At 41.8% G+C, this 27,619-nt stretch overlaps 1 protein-coding gene and 1 pseudogene across 1 annotated transcript; one reads left to right on the forward strand and one right to left on the reverse strand.

Moving 5' to 3' along the window:
* Window positions 1-685: 685 nt before the first annotated feature.
* Window positions 686-27,579, reverse strand: MTFMT (mitochondrial methionyl-tRNA formyltransferase). Its single transcript, XM_002753238.6, has 9 exons — window positions 27,345-27,579; window positions 25,232-25,441; window positions 20,755-20,877; window positions 18,362-18,464; window positions 16,928-17,003; window positions 12,919-13,010; window positions 3,754-3,832; window positions 2,510-2,592; window positions 686-942 (listed from the first exon to the last, which is right to left on the reverse strand). Exons 1-9 carry the CDS (start codon window positions 27,551-27,553, stop codon window positions 748-750), a joined length of 1,170 nt encoding a protein of 389 aa, XP_002753284.2. The 5' UTR covers window positions 27,554-27,579; the 3' UTR covers window positions 686-747.
* On the forward strand, window positions 24,730-25,108 carry LOC118145047 (transmembrane protein 126A pseudogene; annotated as a pseudogene).
* Window positions 27,580-27,619: the final 40 nt, after the last annotated feature.

Consider the following 27,619-nt stretch of genomic DNA (forward strand, 5'->3'; position numbering starts at 1 on the left):
AAAATCTAGGCTGGGTGCAGTGGCTCACGCCTATAACACCAGCACTTTGAGAGGCCAAGGTGGGAGGACTGCTTTGAGCCTAGGAGTTTGAGACCAGCCTATGAAACATAGTGAGACCCCCTATTTCTATAAAATTTTTTTTGAAAATTAGAAAAAAAAAATTAGGCATGGTGGCACGCTCCTGTGGTCCCACTTTGGGAGGCTGAGGCCGGAGGATCACTTAAACCCAGGAGGTTGATGTAAAATGTTAATTTATACTACAAATCAATGTGGCAGAGATTATTAAATATGACTTAAGTTACTACTTGGTTAACCCTAGCTGTAGTGAAATATAAAGAGCTGGCTTTATGACTTATTGGAAATGAAAAATGCAGATTCGATTCTCCAAAATGTCAGTGGTTTAAAAAAAATTCATGATTCAAAAAACATTCAACAGGTGCCTTGTTTTTAAAAATATCTTCTCAGTATGTATGTATGTACACACACACACCAGTTAGGGTTGCCCTTCTTCTTAGGGAAAGATAATCTCCTTGAGTTTTGTATCATAAATGTAAGTTTTTTTTAAACTTTTTTTTTTTTGCGATTCAAGTAGAAAAAGCTGTTTTTAACTACTGTTACACAGAAAGTGGAAAGAGAGGCAATCCATCTTTCAACAGTAATCTTCCTTGAAAGTCCAGATAATTCCTTGTAAATAAGGTTTTTAATAAATTAAAATATGTAGTAGGTTTTTATCCATTTTCTTCCTAACTAGTCAACGCACTGCTGCATAGCAACAATTTTTTTCTGTTTCTTCTTTGTCGGAAGTCTGAGAGTCTGAAATCTGCACTGGCTTGGTGGAGCTGGGGCATTTTTTTGGTACCAGGGGTGCAGATATCCGTTGTAGAAGTCGGCAGCTGTGAGTGTTTTCCTGAGCATCACTGATCGGACACCGATCCAACCATCCTGAAGGGCAAAATACAAACAGTGAATAGGCAGGGGTGGCAAAACGAAAACGCCAAGTAAATATTTGTTTATAAAATTTTTATCATGGAAACAAACCAACCAACAAACCTTTACTAAATGCCTACCTGCGAATAGCACTACACTAAGTAACATGTATAATTCCTTGACTCTATTAGGTTGGTGTAAAAGTCACTGCAGTGGCCGGGCGCGGTGGCTCACGCCTATAATCCCAGCACTTTGGGAGGCCGAGGCGGGTGGATCATGAGGTCAAGAGATCGAGACCATCCTGGTCAACATGGTGAAACCCCGTCTCTACTAAAAATACAAAAGATTAGCTGGGCACGGTGGCGCGTGCCTGTAATCCCAGCTACTCAGGAGGCTGAGGCAGAATTGCCTGAACCCAAGAGGCGGAGGTTGCAGTGAGCCAAGATCGCACCATTGCACTCCAGCCTGGGTGATAAGAGCGAAACTCCGACTCAAAAAAAAAAAGTCACTGCAGTTTTTGCCATTGAAAGTAAAAGCGTATTATCAAGGAGTGATAACAAGTGTACAGACCTACATAAATGTATTTGAACACAAAAGGAGCAGAATAAAAGGTATGTCACATGAAATACATATATAGGCTGGGTGTGGTGGCTCATGCCTGTAATCCCAGCACTTTGGGAGGCCAAGGCGGGTAGATCATCTGAGGTCAGGAGTTTGAGACCAGCCTGACTAACATGGCAAAACCCCATCTCTACTATAAATATGAAAATTACCCAGGCGTAGTGGCAGGTGCCTATAATCTCAACTACTTGGAAAACTGAGGCAGGAGAATCTCCTGAACCCAGGAGGTAAAGGTTGCAGTGAGCCGAGATCGTGCCACTACACTCTAGCCTGGGCAACTCCATCTCGAAAAAAAAAAATAGAAATACATATATAGACCCAGACAAGGAGAGCAAGACATATGCACCCAACACTGTTCCAAAATAAGCTGGTGAGAGACAAAGGGAGGTTGATAAGAGTTTTGAATTCACATTCTGTGTAGGTCAGATCAATCTATCACGTTTTAAACCTCTTCTTAAGCATAAAATATCTCACATGAATACCATAGGATGCAAAATGCCTAGGAAATGGAAGGAAAAGGAACACTTCTCAGTCTTATAAAACAATAATGATTCCAGTTATATTATATAGTTCAGAAATCTCTCTACTCCTGTTAAGCAGTAAAAGCAAGGAGGATATGTGTCCTGTAGTAGTTCAGCCAGGTATTTTGGTATCACTGTCTTTTATGTTACCAAGCACAAGAGCGTGTTAGTTAAATTGGGCTGCTGAAATACACATGTTCTTTGAAGAAAGCACTCTAGCTACTGAATCTTCTTTGAGTAATAATAATGCCTTGGCAAAACTTCATCACTTTCAAAAAAATTATGCTAGAGACTCCAATATTTCTTAAGAAAATTAAATGGTCTCTTGACTCAATCTGATGGACAGGCAGTGAAGTGAAGTTCCAACTAAAAATAATAAATGATACAGACTATAAACAAGTAAAACAACTATGATAGCTTGAAACTAATGGAAAACATACCTTGCAACAAACCAACAGTATCTGTAACCGTCTGTGGTATATTACTGACCCTGGAATAAGAGCCTGTGCCGTTAATTCTGGATCTGAAGGAGGGAAAAAAGAAAAGATATGCGAGAGAGAAGTAATTACGCAACTTCATAGTTCTTAAAAATAAAACATCTTAGGAGGCAGTATTAATACCAGAGAGAATACAATTGCTGATGCTGGCTTTGTAAACCAAAACTTACAAGGAAGCCACAGGGCTCTCTGTACATCAGAAACCCAAAGGAAAGCGTCGCATGCACATACAAAGCTGTAATTCCTTTACCCAGTCTCCCAGTGATCACCTACAATGCTGAATCTACAAGTTGTGTTAGCACTTTGGTGAAATAACCAGCCAACAGGGAGACATAAATACATGGACTGTTTAGGATTTAAGCTGGCCCTTTCATCCCTCCCCAAAGAAGTCCTAATTCCTAGGTTCCTGGGGAACTCCAACTACTCTAAATAAACAGCTTCCTCTGTGGCTCACATTCCTTCTGTCCGCCATATTGGGAGGGCCCAATTGATGGGCCTCAGAATGGACCTATAGCGTCAAGTATGAATACACTCTGGCCTACATTTTCACGGAGTTGCCCAAATATTTTCATTATAATATTCACCAGAATGAAACTAATCAAGTCATTTTGCATTCTCTGAAAACCTTAATGTAGGAAATTACTGAGCTTAAAAAGAGAAACACTGCTCTGCCTACCCCCAGGTTCTTTTTTTTTTTTTTTTTTTTTTTTAATGGAGTTTCACTCTTGTTGCCCAGGCTGGAGTAGAAAGGTGCAATCATGGCTCACTGCAACCTCTGCCTCCTGGGTTCAAGCGATTCTCCTGCCTCAGCCTCCCAAGTAGCTGGGATTACAAGCATGTGCCACCAAGCCCAGCTAATTTTTTGTATTTAGTAGAGACAGGGTTTCACCACGTTGGTCAGGCTGGTCTTGAACTCCTGACTTCAGGTGATCCACCCGCCTCGGTCTCCCAAGGTGCTGGAATTACAGGCATGAGCCATCGCGCCCCGCCAGTTCTTGTAATGAGTAACTGACATGAGAATGAGTGTTGCGAATAAGACAGTAACTGAATGTAAAGTATTACCATTGCTGGACTGAAACGAACCAAAATAATTCTGTTTCGTAATTGTGATGTATGATAAAACAGATGGATTTCTAGACAGACTGCAGTGAAAACAGCTCCCATGTTAGCTACTCAAAAATTAGTACCAGCAAGGATCGAACTGTTAACTTCTACCAAATCCAGAAGTTTAATGGTATTCGCCATCCAGAGCGTCTGCAACGGAATCTGCAAGGAAAATTAAAGAAGGTGTAAGGAATACACTCAACTCCCAAAGCCTTTTCAACTAGCATTTTGTGTTAACCTGGACTTTCCCTGAAATGAGAAGAACTGGGAACTCACTAAGTTTGATGGAGCAGGCCATAAACACGACTCTACATCAGTCTTTCCAGGATTTATAAGATCTTAAACGTTATTTTAAAAATCAATGCTTATATCTAATATATGAATATTCCCAATTAAAAATTTATGCTCCTTATAGAAAATACAAGGCTTTTGAACATCGATTATGTTCAAAACATTTTAGAAAGTCAGAGCATTCTGTATTTACTTCCATCCCTAGAGGTAACTACTGTTAAGTTTGATGTGCATTTCCCTGTATTTTTTTCTATAAATATCATTATAAAAATCTAGCACACACCGATAGAGATAGGAGACAGCCAAGTGTTGTCCAGGTCATTATGCACAGGGGGCTGGCCTAAACATGCCCATGGTGAAAAATTCTGTCCCTTAACACATGTGCAGTAAAGGAAATAAATAAGTGTAGAGTGGCTCAGACTAAGGGCCCACATGCACACTGGAAGAATGGGGATGGAGCCACCAGGAATTTGTGCCTTATGCAAGGGAAGGAGCCTGGCCTCTTCAGATGCTGTCTGGTGGCCTGGTAGTCAATCCGTGGGGTGGGAGCCTGTTGGCAGGATCCCCTTTTCTGCTGAGAGCTTTCTTTTAATAAATTCCACTCTTCTCATGTTTCAATGTGTCCACGTGCCTAATTTTTCCTGGTTGTGAGACAAGAACCCAGATTTCAGCTGAGCTAAGGAGCAAAAAGTCCTGCATCAATACTGTTTTACAAGGACTTTTGTTATTTGGCCATAAGCCACTGATGTGTCATCAGTACATACTCACCTATTTCACTCTATCTGCTGCACAACAGCCCATTTCATGAATATATAATTTGTGCAACAAATATCTTTATGATAGGTATTTCAGTTATTTTCAATTTCTTGGTATTTATAACATTATAAACTAGGGTAACAGGCTTATAGATATATCTTTGAGTACTTCTGTATTTCTGGATAATAATTTCGGGGTTTTCTGTTTTTAAAGTGGAATGCCTAGGTTAAACAGCATCAACATTTTATTGCTAAACTGCCTGGATAAGTGAGAAAAAAATATTATAATCTCTTGCTGTTTAGTATTAGTGAAGCTGAGGAGCCGTCAATGTATTTATGTGCACTTAATTTATTTCTCTGTAACCTGCCTATTTAAGCCGTGTGTGTGTGTTCTGAGATGGAGTCTCGCACTGTTGCCCAGGCTGTAGTGCAGTGGCACGATCTCGGCTCACAGCAATCTCCGCCTCCTGGGTTCAAGCAACACTCCTGCCTCTGCCTCCCAAGTAGCTGGGACTACAGGCATGCACTACCACACCCAGCTAATTTTTTTGTATTTTTAGTAGAGACGGGGTTTCACCATGTTGGCCAGGATGGTCTTGATCTCCTGACCTCGTGATCCACCCGCCTCGGCCTCTCAAAGTGCTGGGATTACAGGCATTAGCCACTGCACCTGGCCGCCCTCTTTGTCTGATTTTAAAAACTGGGATGGCCAATCTCATTAATTTGCAAAAATATTTTATATATTTAGGAAATTCGCCTTTTAACTCTTATATGTGTTATGAAGATTTTCCTCAGTTTGTTGACTTTTAATCTTGGGGACGGTCATTTTTTACAAGCATAAGTTTTTATTTTTATAGTTATATTTGTCAGTCTTCTTTCTCGTGACTTCAGTGGTTCATATCATACTTAAAAAGGCCTACCCCACACTTTAAGATTAAATATTGTCAAACTGCTCAATTGTGCTATTTTCCAGTCCTTGTGATTTTATTTTTATACATATATTTTTTGACACAGAGTCTTGCTCTGTTGCCAGCCTGGAGTGCAATGGCGCGATCTAGGCTCACTGCAACCTCTGCCTCCTGGGTACAAGTGATTCCCCTGCCTCAGCCTCCAGAGCAGCTGGGACTACAGGCGCATGCCACCATGCCCAGCTAATTTTTGTATTTTTAGTAGAGACAGGGTTTCACTATGCTGGCCAGGATGGTCTTCATCTCCTGACCTTGTGATCCGCCAGCTTTGGCCTCCCAAAGTGCTGGGATTACAGGCGTGAGCCACAGTGCCCAGCCCCCCTTTTTTTTCTTTAAGATGGAGTCTCACTCTTTCGCCAGGCTGGAGTGCAGTGGTGCGATCTTGACTCACTGTAACCTCCGCCTCCCATGTTCAAGCGATTCTCCTGCCTCAGTCTCCCAAGTAGCTGGGCTACAGGCATGCACCATGCGGATTTTTAGTAAAGACAGGATTTCACCATGTTGGCCAGAATGGTCTTGATCTCTTGACCTCGTGATCTACCTGCCTCAGCCTCCCAAAGAGCTGGGATTACAAGCATGAGCCATTGTGCCCAGCCTGACTTTATTATGGTAAAAAAACATGCAAGAAAAGTCTACTCTATTAACGAATTGTAAGTATGCAGTACAGTATTGTTAACTACATATGCATTGTTATAATATAGCAGTTTCGTGATTTTAAAAGATAAGATTTGAAGGCTTCCCCCTCCAATGGTTGGCCAGTTATCCCAACGCTATTTACTAGATGACAATCCATCTTACCCCTCCCTCCAGTGTGAAATAACACCTTTATCACACTTCCAACATACCTGAGATCCCAGAGCTAATTTAAATATGTTAATAAAAATTAACACACACCAGGAAGTAAGTTCTCTCAAATTTCTGAACGAAACGCATTTTCAGAGTGTAGTTCAATCCTCTACTTCACAGATGAAGAGGGTGAGGCTCAGAGAAATGCAACTATTTCCCAAGGTTGGACCCAGCTAGTTAGTAGCAAAGCCAGTTCCGTTTTCTGATTCTCAGCACAGTGCTCTTTTTACGACATCCCTTAAAGAGGATATTTAACTTTCAGAAGAGTTAGGTTGTTGTCATAATTTGAACATTAAATCAAAAAAGTAAATGAAGTTCATAACCGTTGTCTATGTTATATCCTCTTCTAGAACTTGCTGGCTCACTTTTATTTTTTTTGCCTGCTTCAATAAAAGTTCTGAAACGATTTTCATGTGTACAATTTTTTTCTTTTAAAGAACTCAAAATATTTTTGAAACATGCTTACTGACTAAAAAAGATTTTTATTTACTGAGAGTAAAACATGCTAGGTACATACTCAGAATATAGTCTCGATCTTGGGGAGGTAAAGCTCACCTTATCATCAGAGCATTGTAGAAAGGAAAGGGACGGTAAGAATATAATCATTTGGTGTCTGCCACCATTACCGCCAAAATCTTACGTTTGCATGGATTTACATTCGCCTAGTTCAATTCCTTTAATCTTGACAGTTGTGTACGTGGTCATTAATCCCACTTTAGAGGTTAGAAAAAGCAGAAGCTCAAAAATAAGGGCCTTCCTCTTGGGTAGTGAAGGGCAGCTCTAGGAACCAAACGCCACCTTCTGGCTCAGTCTTTTTATAGCACAAAGCTTTTCCCCGTGGATAGAAAAGATAAATGGCAGAGGGTAAGAATCATCATGTAATAAGTTATAGGTGCCAACAGGTTTCAAGCTGCCGGCCTCAATTGCATCTCAGGAAGTTGTCTACTCGGTATCTCTATAAGAATGTCTTCTGACTTATGTCAAACAACATGGCGAAAAGTATTGATTTTTCTTCCCAAATTTAATCCTCCCCAGAAATCCTCATCTCAGCTACATGGTTCCACTATTCACCCAGTTCGTCCAGCCAAAAATCTATGAATGATCCTAATTTATCTTTCCCTAATTTCCCAGATTCCATTAGCAAATCCCATTGACTCTTACCTCCAAGCATAATCTGGATGTCCACTTCTTTCTATCCACCATTATCATTGTTTCAAACTGCCACTGTCTGTCATCTGGCTACCTGGCTACAGTTGCTGCTTCTTGTTTTTTTGGACAGGGTCTTGCTCTGCCCCAGTTCGATTGTTTATCATTTTGCTGCAGTTGTTATAGGAGTTATTTACTCTGGATATTAGGCCCTTATCAGTTATATGATTTGCAAATATTTCCTCCCATTCTGTAAGTTGTCTTCTTTTTTTCTGAGACAGGGTCTCACTTGGTCACCCAGGCTGAAGTGCGTGGTGCAATGACAGCTCACTGCTGCCTCAACCTCCCTGGTTCAAGTGCATCCTTTTCTTCCAGCTTCCCAAGTAGCTAGGACCACAGGTGTGCACCACGATGCCTATTTTTGTTTTGTTTTGTTTTTTTTGTAAAGATGGGGACTCCCTACATTGCCCAGTCTGGTCTCAAACTCCTGGGCTCAAGCAATCCTCCTGTCTCAGCCTCCTGAAGTGCTGGGATTACAGGCACGAGCTGCCACGTCTGGCCTACCTGTCTTTTTTTCTTTGTTGATGGTGTCCTTTGAAGCACAACGCTTTTTAATTTTGAAGAAGTCCAATTTCTCCATTTTAGTCTGATTGCTCATGCTCCGTGGCATCATATCTAAGAAAGTACTGCCTAATTCAATGTCATGAGTATTTATAGCTAGATTTTCTTCTAAGAGTTTTCTGGTTTTAGCTATTCTTCAGCTTCTTTAACTTTTCGTATGATATGGCATAAGGTCCAAATTCATTCTTTTGATTGTGGACATCCAGTTGTCCCAGCACCATTTATTGAAAATACTATTCTTGCCGGGCACAGTGGCTCACGCCTATAATCCCAGCACTTTGGGAGGCCGAGGTGGATGGATCACGAGGTCAAGAGATCGAGACCATCCTGGTCAACAAGATGAAACCCCGTCTCTACTAAAAATACAAAAATTAGCTGGGCATGGTGGTGCACGCCTGTAGTCCCAGCTACTCAGGAGGCTGAGGCAGGAGAATTGCTTGAACCCAGGAGGCGGAGGTTGCGGTGAGCTGAGATCGCGCCACTGCACTCCAGTCTATGTAACAACAGCAAACCTCCGTCTCAAAAAAAAAGAAAAGAAAAGAAAATACTATTCTTTCTCTACTGGATTGTCTTGGCACTCTTGTCAGAAAAAAAAAAATCAATTGATCATAAATGTATGGGTTTATTTCTAGGCTTTTTTCTCTTTTTGTCTTTTTTAATGTTTTTCTCTTTTTTCGGTCACTCTTAGGATATGCTTAAGTTACTATTTCTAGGCTTTTTAAAAAATCTGAGACAGAGTCTCACTCTGTTACCCAGGCTACAGTGCAGTAATGTCATCTCAGCTCATTGCAACCTCCATCTCCCAAGTTCAAGTGATTCTCGTGCCTCAGTCTCCTGAATAGCTGGGACTACAGGCATGCACCACCACATCTGGCTAATTTTTGTAAATATTTTTAGTAGAGATGAGGTTTCACCATGTTGGCCAGGCTGGTCTCAAACTCCTGACCTTGAGTGATCCACCTGCCTCAGCCTCCCAAAGTGCTAGGATTACAGACATGAGCCATCATGCCTGGCCTATTTCTAGACTCTCAATTCTATTTTATTCAGCTATAGCCAGTACCACACTGTATTGTTTGCTGTAGTTTTATAGTAAGTTTTGAAACTGAGAACTACGAGCCCTCCAGTTTTGTTAGTTTTGGCTATTCTGGGCTCCTTGCAATTCCATATGCACTTTAGGAACAGCTTATCAATTTTTACAAAGAAGCCAACTGCGATTTTTTTTTAGGAATTGTGCTGAATCTGTACATCGATTTGGGGAGTGGAGACACCTTAACAATACTAAGTTTATCCAATCAATGAATACAGAGCTCTTTCTATGAACTTGGGTCTTCTTTGCAGTTTAGTAGCTCTAATAGTTTTTTTGGAAATTCTTCGTGATTTTTTATATGCAAGATAATATCATCTACAAATAGAGACAGTTTTACTTCTTCCTTTCTAACCTTTCATTTGGTTGCCTTGGATTCTTTTTTCTTGTCTAACTGTCCCAACAGAACAAAGTTAAATAGAAGACATTTAACTCTGAGAAAGCAGACATCTTTATCTTCTTTGTGATTTTAGGGGAAAGCCTTTGTCTTTCTCTCTTTTTTTTTTTTTAAGAGACAAAATCTGGCAAATTGCTTTCCTTCTTTTCTTTTTTTTTTTTTTTTTTAGAGACAAAGTCTGGCAATTTTCTTTGTTTTTTTTCCTTTCTTTCCTTTCTTCCTTCTTTTCTTCTTCTTTTTTTTTTGAGAGACAAAGTCTGGCTATATTGCCCAGGCTGGTCTCAAGCTTCTGGCTTCAAGCGATCCTCCCACCTCAGCCTCCAAAATATCTGGGACTACAGCATCTACCACTGCCCTTGGTTTCTTTCATTAAGTATGATGTTAGATGCAGGTTCTTCATAGATGTCCTTTAGCAAGTTGAGGAAATGCTCTTCTATTTCTAGTTTATTGATGTTTTTAAAAAATGTGTTGGATTTTGTCAAATGCTTTTTCTGCATCTATTGATAGTGATGTAGCTTTTGTCCGTTATTCTACTAATATGGTATGTTACATTGACTGATTTTCCTGTTGAACCAACCTTGCATTCCTCGGATAAATCCCACTTGGGGTGGGGCATGGTGGCTCACATTTGTAATCCCAGCACTTTGGGAGGCCGAGGTAGGTGGATCACTCGAGGTCAGGACTTTGAGACTAGCCTGGCCAACATGGTGAAACCCCATCTCTACTAAAAATACAAAAAAACTAGCTGAACATGGTAGTGCATGCCTGTAGTCCCAGCTACTTAGGAGGCTGAGGTAGGAGAACTACTTGAACCCAAAAGGCAGAGGTTGCAGTTAGCTGAATTACTCCAGCCTAGGCGACAGTGAGACAATCCCGCTTAGTTGTGGTGTATAATCCTTTTTTATATGTTGCTGGATTTAGTTTGCTAATTCTGTTGAGCACTTGTGCATCTATATTCAGGGATATCAATCTGTCGTTTTCTTTTCTTGTGATTCTTTATCTGGGTTATCGCACCTTGGGTTTTGTACTGCTGTTCCTCTGCCTGGAATGCTCTTCTCTGATCTAGACATGGCTGGCTCCTTATTGTCTTTCAGATCTCAGCTTAAGTGTCAGAGTCAGAGAGAGGCTTTTCCCATCACCAATCTAAAATAAACTCCAGTTATTCTATATGATCCTATTTTTATTTTCATCAAGGAATTCTTCATACTTTTTTTTTTTTTTTTTTGGAGACAGAGTCTTGCTCTGCTGCCCTGGCTAGAGTGCAGCAGTGTGATCTCAGCTCACTGCAACCTCTGCCTCCTGGGTTCAAGTGATTCTCCTGCCTCAGCCTTCCTAGTAGCTGGGATTACAGGATTACAGGTGCATGCCACCATGCCCAGCTAATCTTTTTATTGTATTTTTAGTAGAGACAGGGTTTCACCATGTTGGCCAGGCTGGTCTCAATCTCCTGACCTCAGGTGATACACCCGCCTTGGACTCCCAAAGTGCTGGGATTACAGGTGTGAGCCAGCACGCCCAGTCTGTTTTTATTTTTTGTCTGTCCTCCCATATCACCTGTATCTTATAGTACCTAGTACACTGCTTGCCATATAATAAAGCTTCAATAAATATTTTGTTTAATGAATGAATGAATAATAGCGGCTATCATTTAATGAGCATCTATTCTGTGCCAGCTACTGTACAAGATGCTGTAAATCCATTATTACCAGCCCTGATGTTCCAATGAACAAACTAAAGCTTGGAGGTTAAATAACCTTCCTGAGTCTACAAAGTTAGGAAGTAGCAGAGTCAAGATGGAACCCAGCTCTGTCTGGCTCTAAAGTCCTTGTTTCCTGATGCCATTCTGTGGCAGCAGAAAAATGATAGGATTTGAAGACAGACAGATCTTGTGCAAAACCTGACTCTGACTTTCATTAACTAGCAACATGACATTGAGTAACACTTAATAACAATTATCTACTTTAAGCCTTGATTTCTTCAACTTTAAAATGGGATAATAATAACTGTAACATGAGTCTGTGATCCTCCTTATTGAAGAATGTAGCATGCTATAGATATCCAATGGTAGTTCCCCATTTAACCCAACATTAATAACAGAGATGGTCCCTTAAAAACCACACACTTGGCTGGGCGTGGTGGCTCACGCCTGTAATTCTAGCACTTTGGGAGGCCAAGGTGGGTGGATCACGAGTTCAAGACCAGCCTGGCCATCATGGTGAAACCCCATCTTATTAAAAAAAAAACAAAAACAAAAACAAAAAACCACACACTTGGCCAGGCACAGTGGCTCATGCCTGTAATCCCAGCACTTTGGGAGGCTGAGGAGAGTGGATCACTTGAGGTCAGGAGTCAGAGACCAGCCTAGACAACATGGCAAAATCTCATCTCTACAAAAAAACACAAAAATTACCTAGGTGTGGCAGTGTGTGCCTGACACTGCAGCTACTCAGGGGCTGTCACAGGAGGCTCATTTGAGCCTGAGAGACAGAGGTCGCAGTGGGCCAAGATTGCCTGGGAGACAGAGCCAGATCCTGTCTCAAAAAAATAAAACAAAACACACAAACACACACATACGGTAAGCCCGGTGTTCAAATAACACACAAGTAGCTACTGAAATGAAAGAAAAACACCCCACAAATTTATCAGTGAACTGGGAATTTAACTCAGACATTTTAACAAACTTATTTTTACTACACTTGATGTGCCATACGTAGAAATCAATGATTTAACAATTTGATTGTAAAAAAAATGGCCAAAGGCAGAAAGACATACTGAAAAAAGCAGTGGATTCAGAGTTAGAAGATTTAAATTCATTTTTCAGTGACTGGACAGCCCTGTTAGCAATCTCCTTTTCTTTCCCCTCACCTACGAAGTAGGATAGTAAAACTCGGTTATGTGAAACTGCGATGTACATATATTCAAAAGTGCTCTGTGAAGTCTAAGGCCTCTACAAACACTTTAAACAGTTTTAAAGAATACTTTAAGAATAAATTTCAGGTTTCCTAGGTTTTGTTCATAAGATCAACCTTTTACTTGGAATCCTTTTATTTGGGATTATTCCTAAATAAAAATATTTAGAAAGCAAATTACACATAGAGAAAGCCAATTAGGTAGAACTGCAACCCGACTTCTCAACTTACTATGTTTCCAATGGCACGGTGCAGTCTGAGTATTTGTTCTGCCGTTTGTTCCTCCCATTTTATACAACCGGTACCAGCAGAAATCTTAGGGGCTACAGGATAAAGCCAGGAGCAAAAATGAGCAGCAGAGTCAGTGTCCATGAACTGACAACTATTGATACTGAGTAAGAGATACCAGAGAATTCATTCTAATCTCTCAGCTTTTCTATATGTTCAAAAGTTTCCACATAGCAAGTAAAAATAACAAATGATCATATAAATACTAAAAGAAAGCATGAGTGAACTTCTTTATATCCTGGGAATAGAAAACGCCCTTCTAACTATGAAATGAGACTATATAAAAATAACTGGTTTTTTGAGGCAGGGTCTTGCTCTGTCACCCAGGCTGCAGTGGCACAATCTCAGCTCACTGCAACCTTCACCTCCCAGGCTCAAGAGATTCTTGTGCCTCAGCCTCCCAAGTAGCTGGGACTACAGGCGTGCAACTATCACGCCTGGCTAACTTTTTGTATTTTTAGTAAAGACAGTGTTTTGCCATGTTTGCCAGGCTGGTCTAAAACGCCTAACCTTAAGTGATCCACCTGCCTCATCCTCCTAAAGTGCTAGGATTAGATGTGTGAGCTACCATGCCCAGTCAAAATAAACTTTTTTTAAAATAAGAGAAAAAGAAATGCCATAAGTTAACTCAAAAAACAAATGACAAACTGAATTTGCAAATTATCTCAGAGAGGACTAATTTCTCTATTACAAAATACAAGTATTAAAAACACTGAGAAGAAAAAGACAAAGATGTTGATAGAAAAATGGGCAAAAGACACAACACTACCCAGAAAAAAAGAAATGCAAATAGTTCTTAAATATATGAAAAGATCCTCAACATTACTGACAGGAATAGTGTGCATTAAAACTACTCCAAGTAGTTTTACTATTACAAATAACTATGCACATGTTATCTTCCTAATCTTACTAGTAGTATTATTTGAAATAGCAAAAGATTGGAAACAACCCCAGTGCCCATCAATAAGACATCTGTTGGGTAAATCATGATATATTCACACAACTGAGGACTATGCCACCATAAAAAACACAAAGGAGGCCAGGCATGGTGGCTCATGCCTGTAATCTCAGTCCTTTGGGAGGCTGAGGCAGGAGGATGGGCTGAGTCTACGAGTTCAAGACCAACCTGAGCAACATAGTTAGAACTTGCCTCTACAAAAAATTAAAAAATTAGCCAGGCATGGTGGAACGCACCTGTAGTCCCAGCTACTTGGGAGGCTGAGCTGGGAGGATTGCTTGAGCCTGGGAGGTAGAGGCTGCAGTGAGCCATGATCACACTATTGTACTTCAGCCTGGGCAACAGAGAACCTATCTTAAAAAAAAAAAGAAAGAAAAAAAAATATCTTCTTACTAATAGGAAGTAGTCTCCAAGATACACTATTAAGTGAAAAAACAAAGGCATAGAAGAATATGTACTTTATGCCAACTTTTGTGAAGTAAAATGAAAAATAACACTATGTATATGTTTGCTTATTTTGGCAAAAGGAAACACTGGAAGGCTAAATCAGAAACTAATAAAAATCATTGCCTATAGAGGGAGGGATATGGGTTAGACGAGATAGAGATGGAAGCAGGGCTTCTATGAGTACACCTTTTTCACTTGTTTTCACTTTTGTAAATATTTTACTTACTCAAAACATAAAATTCAATCATAAAGGAATATAAAGCAACCCCTAAAATAAAAAAATTTAAAAAACTAAAACTTAACGATGTATGGAACTAGGTAACAATACCACATGAAAAAAATGATCATTACCAGGAAGTTTTGAAGACAGTAATCTGCCTGTACACCATTAGAATAGATTCTAAGGACCAAAAAGAAAAACTGTAAAGAAATCTTAAATCTTACTCAGTATTTTTGCTGTTGTTATGCATAGAAAATAAATAGGTTAATATTTTTTTTACAAAGTCAGTGTGACAAAATATAAGGAAAACCCTAATGATAAACTTGAATCATAAACAACATGAGCTTGAATATTTTTTTAAAATATAATTTCTAGTTCCATCCACTGACACTTCATCTTGTAACAAACTGTTGTACCAGAGGGTCTCTAACTATCAACCCCACTAAAATGAACAAGGGCTCCCTGGAGAACTGGCTGATTTCAATGTGGGCCAGAGAATACATAAGGGGAGCCTGGGACATACTGTGGTGGAAGCAAGGAAGGACTCCAAAGTAGAGCAAAGTGAAGAGTGTTAACAGAATGTAGGGGCCAAATTTAAGGGGCTCCCACTGGCCAAATATGGGAAATTTGAGCAACACAAAGAATTATGACAGTAAAACACCATCAAGTAAAATCCACACATCAGATGATAGAAAAAAGAATGCATCTGACACCAGAATTGAAGGCAATTAATGGCACCAACTCCTTACTATAATTAAAGAGAAAGAATTAAGCCCCTGGCCCCATTTTAAGATTAATTAAAATTTATCTCCAATTAATGAGGAAAAACTCTTCTTTCCATAACAATACCAGCTATTAAATAAATGTAAAAGGATTAGAAAATTGCCATTTTGTAATCCATAGTGAAAGAACTCATTTCGGCAAGGAATATCAATCTATACTAAAACTATTATGTGAAAGACTGTTGGGAAACAGGATATTTGCACAGTGCCGGAGTATCACCCCACAGAGTACCTGCTAACTGCAAAAGGGAAAACACACCTTAACACTGGAAAGATCTGGTGGTCACCATCTCAACCAAGTGATCACACTTAGCTTCACTTGCTTTAGTACAACCTGATATCTTGGCTTACTCAAGTGGTACCTTAAGACTGTAGGGGACAAAAGTGAAACTTCTCTAAGTATATTCACTTTTGAATCAGCTATATGTTTTACATATTCAAAACATAAAATTGAATCATAAAGGAAAATAAGCAATCCCTAAAATTAAAAACAAACTGAAACAAATGTTTGTACTCCTAACTCTACTAAAAAAAAGAAAAAAGAAAAAAAAAAGTCACTGAAACAAACTCTTTCCAAAAACTTTAAGCCTGAGTCCAGTTAAACCTTTAGAACTAATTATAGGAAATATAAGAGATAGGGAACAAGTCAAACAACACTGGAAGAAAACAAGGGACCGGCCTGGTCTCTCCAAAAAGTCAATGACGCAGAGCGAGGGAAAAAGAGGAATTTTTAAAGACTAAAGAGACATAGGCCGGGCGCGGTGGCTCACGCCTGTAATCCCAGCACTTTGGGAGGCCGAGGCGGGTGGATGACGAGGTCAAGAAATCGAGACCATCCTGGTCAACATGGTGAAACCCCGTCTCTACTAAAGATACAAAAAATTAGCTGGGCATGGTGGCGCGTGCCTGTAATCCCAGCTACTCAGGAGGCTGAGGCAGGAGAATTGCCTGATCCCAGGAGGCGGAGGTTGCGGTGAGTGGAGATCACGCCATTGCACTCCAGCCTGGGTAACAAGAGCGAAACTCCATCTCAAAAAAAAAAGGGGGACATAACATAATTACAACTAAATTCTAGTTGGAAAAATAAAACTATAAATTTGTAGCCAATTAGGAATACTTAAATATGGACTGAACGTTGGATGCTATTAGGAAATTCTTCATTTTTCTTAGGAAAGACCATGATTCACACTTCCAAGTGAGTAAGCAAAATTTTAAATACACAGAAAGAAAGAAAATACGGACAAACATCAATAACTGTTGACTCTGGGCTAAACTGGTGTTTATTATGCCAGTCTTTCTATTTATTTCTATTTAATATTTTCAAACTAAAAAAGTTGGAAAAAAATGCTCAATCCTTCATAAGCCTATATGCTAAGAGGGCGAGAGAATGCTTTCCATCATTCTTCGGAAAAGCACACAAAAGTGGGCACTCAAACTTTACTCAAAATTATGGGAAAAGCATAGCTAAGAAGTCAGAATGTTCAGATGCTATAGTGACATGCAGAACCTTTAGAAAGATTGAGAGTCTCTGTAGCCTTCACTCACCGTAAGTTGCCCCCTCTGTTGGCTGCTGTCTTCCATTGTTCAGACTTTCAGGCAAATTTTTCAAAACTGAAATGAGCTACAAAAAAAAAACTGTGATACATTAAAAATGAACAAAAGATCAAAAGCAGAAACACATTACAATTCAGTACTGTGAAATAACCTATAACTTTCTTTTCTTTTTCTCAAATTAAAAAAAAATTTTTCTTTACTATTGGCTCATCAAGGCTGAACCTGTAACTTTAAAAGAACTACGTGGCAGGGTAAGGTAATACACTGGCTTCAGTTGTGAGAATAGGTGTCTACTTAGGGAAACCTCGGTAGAGATTCTGCTCTCTGTAGAGAACAGGTCATTGATTCACTTCTAGAGAATGCTGTGGAAGCTCTGGCATCAGGATAGTGTGTGGCTATACACACTCTCACCCCCTGGGTAAGAAGGCAGTGAAACCTCACAGGAGAATGTACTATGGAGTCAACCAGCTCTGGGTTCAAATCCTAGTTCCACCACCTACCAGCTGTCTCACTGTGGAAAAGTTATTTACCTTGTCTCTGGCCTTCAATGCCATCATCTGTGAAACAGTCAACAGCAACAACTACCTCAAAGTTGGGAGGATAAAAAAAGAGTCCATAGCTGGGCACGGTGGCTCACGCCTGTAATCCTAGCACTTTGGGAGGCCAAGGTGGGTGGATCACCTGAGGTCAGGAGTTCAAGACCAGCCTGGCCATCCATCAGGGTAAAACCTCATCTTTAAAAAAAGGAAAAAAAAAGAAAGTCCATAGAGTATCTAGAACAGTCTTCACAAGCCAATGCTCAATAAACAGCAGCCACTATTGTAAGATCACTTGTAAGCCAAGTGCCTAGAATAGGAAATATTTATACAGGTGGGAAAAAAACTTCTTCCGTATAAAATTAACTCGTTCATATGGAAAATATAAATTTAATCATTAAACATTTACCCAGACTCTACTCATGCAGCTTCAATGAGCTATCTATACAGATATACAGAGAGAGGAAAGATCACCTACAGGTGGAATGGTCAGCAGAATTCCAGTGCAAATGACTGGAAGCCAGGCACAGAAGTGGAAGGAAAGCTAAGAGCCACTTAGGAAACTGCTGTTCGTTCATTCTGATGGGAATGCAAGGTATACATAGAAAGTGAGGAGAGTGAAATTGGGAAGAACAGTCTAAGGCCTCACTACGACATGTAGTAGACAATATAAGATCGCCTGTTTCATTTGGGAGCCTTTATTCAGTACCTACTCTTTGTAAATTCTCAAAGATATACATGAAATCACAAATGCCAGGCTAATTTTTAGGAAGCCAAAGATAGAAACGACTTTTTTAAGAAAATTAGAAGTCCCCAAATTGTTCTTTTCGTAACCACTCAGGAACCCCACTAACGGAGTGAAGAGCAGGAGGGCACTGGAGAATGATACCATGTCGGCGCCCAGTCTCGACAACACTGCTTCCAACTCCTTTGCAGTGCTCTTGGGCGGCACAGGAACCGTTTCTTGTTTGAGAATTGGGCCTACGTCGAACCTAGCAAAAAACCGAAAGCAAATAACAACAGTGATTACCATCTCCTGAATCACTGCTTGTCTACACACAGAAAGATACAAGCTTGGTAGAGGGCCTGCATGCCTGTAGTCCCAGTTACTCAGGAGGCTGGGGCAGCAGGATCGCTTGATCCCTGGAGTTTGAGACCAGCCTGGCCAATACAGCCAGCCCCTATCTCTTAAAAAATAAAAAAATAAAGATAGTTTATCACTGGCTGTTAATTTGGCTGTCGGCCACTAGCAAGGGAGATCTGTCAGTCTGAAAGACGGGAGAACAAAATATGGCCTGTATTTAGATTCTAAATTTGTTTTTCCTGAAGGAAAAAAAGGACAAAGTTACACATCAGAAATTTAATTACAATTACAGAAAAATTATACCATTAGTAATAGCATCAAAAATTTCTATTTGTACATGAAAAGCATAAGGCAAATAATTCATTTTCCATGGAAGTACAGTTAGGACATTCGTAATTATTTATTTCTATAGTCCCTTTCTCAAAGGATAAGAGTTTTGCCTAGATTATCACCATGGTAGGTGGTAGGGCCAGGAGCGGTGGCTCATGCCTATAATCATAGCACTTTGGGAGGCCGAGACGGGCAGATCACTTGAGGTCAGGAGTTTGAGACCAGCCTGGCCAACAGGATGAAACCCCATCTCTACCAAAAATACAAAAAATTAGCTGGGCATGGTAGTACGTGCCTGTAGTCCCAGCTACTCAGGAGGCTGAGGCAGGGGAATCACTTGAACCAGGAAGCAGAGGTTGCAGTGAGCCGAGATCATCTCACTGCATTCCAGCCTGAGCCACAGACTGAGACCCCATCTTAAAAAAAAAAAAAAAGGAAATGCAAACATATTTGTATTCCCACAAGTCTGATATTTTACATCAAGCTCTGTAAACACTGGCCATAGGTTTTCATGAGAAATATGCTTTATTTAAATTTTTTTTTTTTTTTTTTTGAGACAGAGTCTTACTCTGTTGCCCAGGCTGGAGCGCAGTGGTGCGATCTTGGCTCACTGCAACCTCCACCTCCTGCGTTCAAGTGATTCTCCTGCCTTAGCCTCTCAAGTAGCTGGGACTACAGGCATGCGTCACCATGCCCGGCTAATTTTTTGTATTTTTAGGAGAGACAGGGTTTTACCGTGTTAACCAGGATGGTCTCGATCTTCTGACCTCGTGATCCGCCTTCCTTGGCCTCCCAAAGTGCTGGGATTACAGGTGTGAGCCACCGCGCCCAGCCTATTTAAATTTTTTAACTGTGTTTTTGTTAATTCTATTTCTAATCTAGAAGCTTTAATAAAATGTTTATTGTGAAACATTACAAACACTCACCAAAAGGGTGAACAGTCTAATGAATCAACACATATACATCAGCTTTTTTTTTTTTTTTGAGACAGGTCCTTGCTCTGTTGCCCAGGCTGGAATACGGTGGTGCAATCTTACCTCACTGCAGCCTAACATCCTAGGCTGAAGAGATCTCTCACCTCAGCCTCTTGAGTAGCTCTGACTAGCTGGGACTACAGGTGCATACCGACACACCTGGCTAATTTAAAAAAATTTTTTTTGTATGTTGCCCAGGCTGGTCTTGAACTCCTGGACTCAAGTGATACTCCCACCTCGACCTTCCAAAGTGCTAGGATTCCAGGCGTGAGCTACCATGCCTGGCTCAAATTTTAGAATTACCAAAGTTTTGCCACTCTTGTCTCATCTACTCCCTCTCTTGTTTTCTGAAGTCAGTTAAAGCAAAGCCCAGACACCATGCTGTTCCTGTGAACTTATGAATTATTCTTTTCTGAGGGGAAATTGGGTGGTAACAGGCAAGAGAGTGAAGAAACTCAAGTTTAAATAATTGTTTCTAGACTGCAGGTATGATAGGAAAAAAATGAATGTTTTAGGACAATTATATTGCATATTGATATACAATATATTCTTATTTCAGGTTCCAAAAAATTAAAACCAAGATTCAAAACAATTAACATATAAAAATCCCATCTCTTATATATACAGTGTCTTTTATAGAAAGTATTAATAACATAACATTTCAGTTAACAAATTACAATTTTCATATGGACTTTAAACAGATCCTGCATAAATACCAAAAGACCTATGGTTTATGTTAAAAACCAGGAAAAAACAGAAAGGATATAAAAGCAAGAGCAGCACTCTGGAGTCACAGAAATTAGTGAGTGCCACTGAGTCATCCATGGCCCCCCAAACAGGCTGACATCAACATTTAAAATCACAAAAATCTCAAGAAAGGGAAAGATGTTCTACCTTTTAGGTCTAATTTGCATAATTGTGACTCCAGCAACTGGGTCTCCATGAAGCACTGTATGGATTATAGGGGCTGGGCCACGCCATCTCGGGAGGCAACTGGGATGGACATTCAGTATGCCACTGAGTTAGAAAATGCAGAAATTAGCATGTCAGTGGGCGTTACCACTTCATTACCACTACCTAAGCTATTACGCTACTTTTCATTATGAAACTTTCCCAGAAATTTTGAAAACCTGACAGTTAAATCTAAGTCTTGTATCACCTGAAAGGAAAAAGGTTAAAGGTAAATTCATTCTCTTGCCATAAAAAAACCAATGAAATTTAATTAAAAACAGAGCCAGAACAACTATTTGCTGTTCTAAAGATGTCCTACAATAGCCCAGGATGTCTGGGAGTTTTTAATAAAATTTGAAAATGCATTTATAAGAGAACCACTCACACCCCATTATGCATCTCATGAACAATTCTAATTTTATAGTTAATAATATAACTACCCTCATGTCACTTGGTTTACATACAGACTGCCCAAAATAAGCTTTTTCTTTACTAAGACCAGGTCGGCACAGAGACCCCCACCCAGACAGCACTGGAGGCATTAAGAAGCAGACACCCAGCTGGGCGCGGTGGCTCATGCCTATAATCCCAGCACTTTGGGGTGCCGAGGCAGATGGATCAAGAGGTCAGGAGTTTGAGACCAGCCTGGCCAAGACAGTGAAACCCATCTCTACTAAAAATTAAAAAAAAAATTAGGAGGGCACAGTGGTGGGCACCTGTAATCCCAGCTACTGGGGAGTCTGAGGCAGGAGAATCTCTTGAACCCAGGAGGAGGAGGTTGCAGTGAGCCAAGATTGCACCACTGCACTCTAGCCTGGGCAACAAAGCAAGACTCCATCTCAAAAAAAAAAAAAAGAAGAAGCAGACACCCAGATAGAACAGCAAAGTGGGACTATCCAGGGGCCAAGAGTGTTCAGAGCTGAGAACGTCAGGGGCCTGACAGCATTCTGGGCTGAGGGCCTTGAACAGACTCTGACCCATGTAGTTATTCTCTCTGAACAGGTGACGATTATTAATAAGCAGGTGTTCTGTGTTTTCTCACAGAGTCAAGATAAACTAGGTAGGCAGCTGGTACCTGCTTACCACTGATCAAGGACAAACTAGAAAGTATCCTCCACGAGGAAGCCACGGGGGCAGGGTCACATATCCTCTGCTTAAAGAATTGTTTTAACGGGTGTATTATATACTATACTGTTTTGCTACTTTAGAATGCCCAAGCAGTTTTCCACTTGCTGGTGGGTGGTGGCCAGGTTTTCCTTGCCATCGTTCTCAGCAAACAATATAATTTATCATACACCCAGCATTTCTCAGCAATCATACACTCAGCATTTTTCTCTCGCTCTCTCCTTTCTTCCCTTCTTTTCTTTCTTCTTTTGAGACAGGGTCTCGCTCTGTTGCCCAGGCTGCTGGCCCACTGCAGCCTCAACCTCCCAGGCCATGAGATCCTCCCACCTCAGCCTCCTAGGTTGCTGAGACTACAGGTGCATCCACCATGTCCAGATATATATATATTTTTTTGTAGAGATAGGGTCTTACCATGTTGCCCAGGCTGATCTCCAACTCCTGGCTTCAAGTGTCCAGACGCGGCCTCCCAAAGTGCTAGGATCACAGACATGAGCCACCACGCCCAGCCTAAAATAATCCCCACCAAATGATCCATTCACCTTTGCTGTTTATCCCAATATACGTGCAATGTAAACACTTGACTTGTCATTAGTTTAATGATGTCTCCATCAGCATGGCTGTGCCCTTGGGAGCATGTATATATGAGAATGTCTTATATTCTAAGTCTCACTGTTCAGCCCAATCTAACAAACATTCACTGAATACACTCCATGTGCGGGCACTGTTCTAAGTGTTAGGCATACAAGCAGTAGTGAACCAGACAGAAAACGAATCTTGCCTTCAGAGAGTTTATGTACAAAGAATGGGAGATAAGCGAGAAAAAATAAACTATGTCAAAGGTTTGCCAGATGATGCTGAGAGCTAAGGAGAAAATCAAGCAGAGAGGAATGTGAGGGGGACAGATTACAACTTTAATAGTGGTCAGAGAAAGCACTACCATTAAGAAAACACTTGAGGCCGGGCGCGGTGGCTCACGCCTGTAATCCCAGCACTTTGGGAGGCCAAGGCGGGTGGATCACGAGGTCAAGAGATCCAGACCATCCTGGTCAACATGGTGAAACCCCATCTCTACTAAAAATACAGAAAATTAGCTGGGCATGGTGGTGCGTGCCTGTTATCCCAGCTACTCAGGAGGCTGAGGCAGGAGAATTGCCTGAACCCAGGAGGCGGAGGTTGCTGTGAGCCGAGATCGCGCCATTGCACTCCAGCCTGGGTAACAAGAGCGAAACTCTGTCTCAAAAAAAAAAAAAAAGAAAAGAAAACACTTGAACAAGAACAGGAAGGAGGTAAGGAAATAACAATGAATACAGATGGGAGAAAAGCATTCCAGGCAGAGGCAACATTAAGTACAAAGATCTTGAGGGAGGTAAATGCTTGGTAAGTTCAAGGCACAGCTGGGAGACCTATTAGGCCTGGCCTAACTTTTATTCTGAGTAAGACAGAAAACTACCAGAGGATTTTGAGCAGAGTGACATGATATGATCTGACTTATATTTTAAGAAGATCACTTTGAGGCAGAGTAGAGTGGCTCATGCCTGTAATCCCAAAACTTTGGGAGGCCAAGGCAGGAAGACTCTGTGTATCCAGGAGTTTGGGACCAGCCTGGGCCACATGGCAAGACCTCTGTCTCTCAAAAAAAAAAGGTTAGCTAGGTGCGGTGGCACATTACTATAGTCCTAGCTACTCAGGAGGCTGAGGCAGGAAGATCCCTTGAGTCTGAGGCTGAGGCTGCAGTGACCTATGATAGCAACACTGTACTCCAGCCTGGGTGACAGCAAGACTGTCTCTAAAAGCAATAAAAAAGAAATAAACAAATAAAGGATCATTTTGGCTGCTGGGTTGGTAGAAGACTAAGAGGGCCAAGGACAGAAGAAGAGAGCAGTTAGGAAGCTTCTGTAATAATGGAGGAAAGAGTGGAAGGAGTGGAAGTGATGACACACAAATTCTTTTTTTTTTTTTTTTTTTTTTTAAAAGACAGAGTCTTGCTGTGTTGCCAGGCTGGCCGCAGTGGTGTGATCTTGGCTAACTACAACCTCCACCTCCCAGGTTGAAGCAACACAGACAGAATTTACATAGATTTTGAAGGCAGAGCCAATAGGATTTCCTGATGGATTAGATATGCGGTATAAGAAATCAAGCACGACTCCAGGATTTTGGTGCAAGTAGCTAGAATGATGGAGTAGCCATTTATTGAGATAAGGATTTTAGGAGATGCTTTGGGTATCTTGAATGTAAAGTAGCTATCAGACATCCAAGCAGAGCTGTGAAGGCAGTAGGTATAGGGGGCCTAGAGTTTGGGGACAGAGCTGAGGCGGAGGGACTAATTTTAGCATAGTCAGCATATATATGAAATTTAAATGAAGGTGGATAAAAGCTCATAGAGGGTGATAAGGAGTTAAATACATTTTGACAACTCATGCCACACAAAAAAAATGTTCCTTAGTTCTTTAAAAGAAAATGTCACCCAAATATGGCTGTGCCCAAGCGAGTTGAGCAAAGGCTATACAGTAAGCCCCAGCATGGCTGAAGAAGCCCTGGGGAGGCACCCACCAGCTGCTGGGAGGAGAGCATAAGGCTCAAGACGGGAATTCATCAGTCCAATACTATCAAGGAAAACCCAACAATTTTTGATATCATAACCAGAAAACTTAAACCAGCTTCCACAAGCAGAAAGGAATCTACCTGAACAGGTCGTATGTTGTATTGAATGCTGCTCTCTGTGGCCTCATAGCAAATACTCTCTTTTAATGTGTCTTGAACGTGACACAGGCTCTTACAGCTGCCGGCTTACTAATGGCAGTGATCCCTTTTCTTACGACAAACACAGCTTACAAAAATTTTGTAAATTTTCCTTTGAATACAGGTGATTTGAATTGTGAAACCTATACCAGAACACAGTGGATTGGTTGGTCTTGCTTTCGGTGGTCTAGAGCCTGTTTTCTTGGCTGTATCTCTGACTGGAAGCCTAGTAGCCAGGTAAAAATCGACTCTGTTACCAGAGAAAGGGAATATCTTAAGTTACTGGACTGGAATTTCTAAGCCTGTCTTTAGAAAGATGCTATTTCCTATCTTGTTCAGACTGTGTTTGCAGCATACCTTGGATTTAAACAATATAAACTACTTACTTATAAAGGCCCTTCAGTTACCTGAACTTGGCAGAGAAATTCGCTGATTTTAAACAAACATGTACATAAAAATAAAAAAATTACTGAAAGCAGAGTTCAAATGATCACATTTTAGACAAAAGGCCCGTTGATAAAGACCAAAGTCACATTTCCTCACAAATAAAACTTACTAGGGAAATTTAAGAATAAGAGCCTCACTCAAAAGTTGGCCAAACGAAGCCACTACTCCAACATCATATTCTCCAGATCCAACGTCCGGCCACTCGTGCACTGGAAGCTGAGACTGCACCGCATACTGCTTTACCGGCAGTCCTTTTGGTGACGGAGAAGGCATTGTGACCACCTCCAGTCTGTCGATTAACTCCTCCTCTTTGTTTTCCCTAAGTTAGAGTGGAAGAAAAATGTGACAGTGTTAAGGCAACAACTCAAAGCTAAACTACTTCCCATATCATTAAGTATTTTTATGATTAAACTCATGAAGCATTTAGGGCTAAACAATTAAAACTACTGTGAGAGACTGAGTTTTCGTTTTTCTTTTTTGAGATGGGAGTCTCACTCTGTGGTCCAGGCTACAGTGAAGTGGAGCCATCTCAGCTCACTGCAACCTCTGCACCCCCTGCCCCCGGGGTTCAAGTGAGTCTCCTGCCTCAGGCTCCTGAGTAGCTGGGATTACAGGTGTGTGCTACCACACCCAGCTAATTTTTGTACTATTAGTAGAGATGGGGTTTCGCCATGTTGGCCAGGCTGTTCTGGAACTCCTGACCTTAGATGATCCACCTGCCTTGGCCTCCCAAATCCCACTGTGTAGCTGGGATTACAGGCGTGAGCCACTGTGCCCTCTAACACTATTTTTAAAAAAACAAAAATATATACTATGGGCATCATTCCATGACAGTACATGTAGCACCACCTCATCCTTTTTACCTGCTGCACAGTATCCTATTGCCCAGGGGTAGGATTACATTTATTAAACAGGTATCGTATGCACACACAGAGGAGCTACAAGAACAGGAGTATGTCCCGGGACACTAAAAAGAAAGCACAGGAGTAATGGAGCTGCCAAGTGAAGCATCATCAGAAGTGTCAGGATAGGCCAGGAATGAAGGCTCATGCCTGTAATCCCAACACTTTGGGAGGCCAAGGTGGGAGGATTGCTTGATCCCAGGAGTTTGAGATCAGCCTGAGCAACATGGTGAAAACCGGCCTCTGCAAAAAATTGAAAAATCAGGCGTGGTGGTGTGCGCCAGTAGTCCTAGCTACTCTGCAAGCTGAGGTGGGAGGATCGCTTGATCCTTGAGGTCGAGGATGCAGTGAGCTAGGAGCTGGCCACTGCACTCCAGCCCTGAGTGACAGAGCGAGACTCCGCCTCAAAAAAAAAGTGTTGGTATAAATGCAGTGAGAGAGGCATGTGACAACAGCAGAACATAGAGCGTAGCAAAAGGAACCAGGAGTTTCCTTCCGAGTGTGTGGAGGGAGAAAAATCACACGGGGGGTTGACGAAGGATTCAATACTTGAAGAGCCGCTGTAAAGTATCTGCAGGGAAGAGGAGATGGAGATGACAAAAATACGCGGAAGGGGGGCTGCATCAGGAAAAAACAAGATGGGGAAATAAAACACATTAACTGGGAAAAAGCGACAGAGAAGTATACATGGTGTTGCCACCACATACCATGGACTCTCAGGACTGGTTGGATTTCAAATCATTTTCTTTCCCAGCAAACAAGACTTGTTAAATATTATAAATACTACACGTATACCTAACAGTTCCGATTTATAAATTTATTCTTTTGAAAACAGCAAGAGCGAGACACGGGTGTGTCGAAGGATGAGGGGCAGGGGGAGGAACTGCGAAGCGGGACACTTTGAAGTGGGACCCGGTTTCGGTCCGAACCACCTCTGTTGATGACCTTGGGCAATCGCATAACCTCTCTGAGCCCCGGATTCCCCACACGCAAAACGGGCAGGAGGCCGTGGGACTAGCCAGGGGTGTGCAAGCAGAGCGCTCAGCCCCGGCTACACACAGCGGAGGTCGCGGGGCGGCTGGAGCACCCACAGATGCGGCGGGGAGAGGGCGGCGCAGACCGCAGGGCAGGGGCTGGGCGCCCCAAGGCTGACCCGCGGGTGCAGCGCAACTTCCGGACACCGGGAGACGCCGAGATCTGGGCCCACACCGCTCTGTCGCCGCTGCTTTCCGCGACAAGTCCAAAACCCTCGGGGCCGGCCATCCCGGCGCGACCTGGACGCCTTCAGTGGCAGGGCTTCCGGATCCCCGGCCCGGATACCTGGCGGCGTGCAGGAATCGCAGCGCCTCGCGGGCGAACTGGTCCGTGCCGAAGAAGAGCACCCTCCAGGGCGGCTTCTCGCGGACTCTGGCGTCCCGGCCGTCCTCCCCGCCGAGTCCGACCAGCGCTCGCCACTGGGGACTTGGCCTCCTAGGCCTGGCGCCAAGAGCCAGCCGGGGACCCCAGCAGCGCCGCACCAGTACGCGCATTGCCTATGCCGCCGGAAGCCCGGCCTGCGCAGGCGCGTCAGGGAGGTGACGAGGGTGCAGGCCGGG

The sequence above is a fragment of the Callithrix jacchus genome, chromosome 8 (genome assembly GCF_049354715.1).
Source record: "Callithrix jacchus isolate 240 chromosome 8, calJac240_pri, whole genome shotgun sequence".
NCBI lineage: Eukaryota > Metazoa > Chordata > Mammalia > Primates > Cebidae > Callithrix > Callithrix jacchus.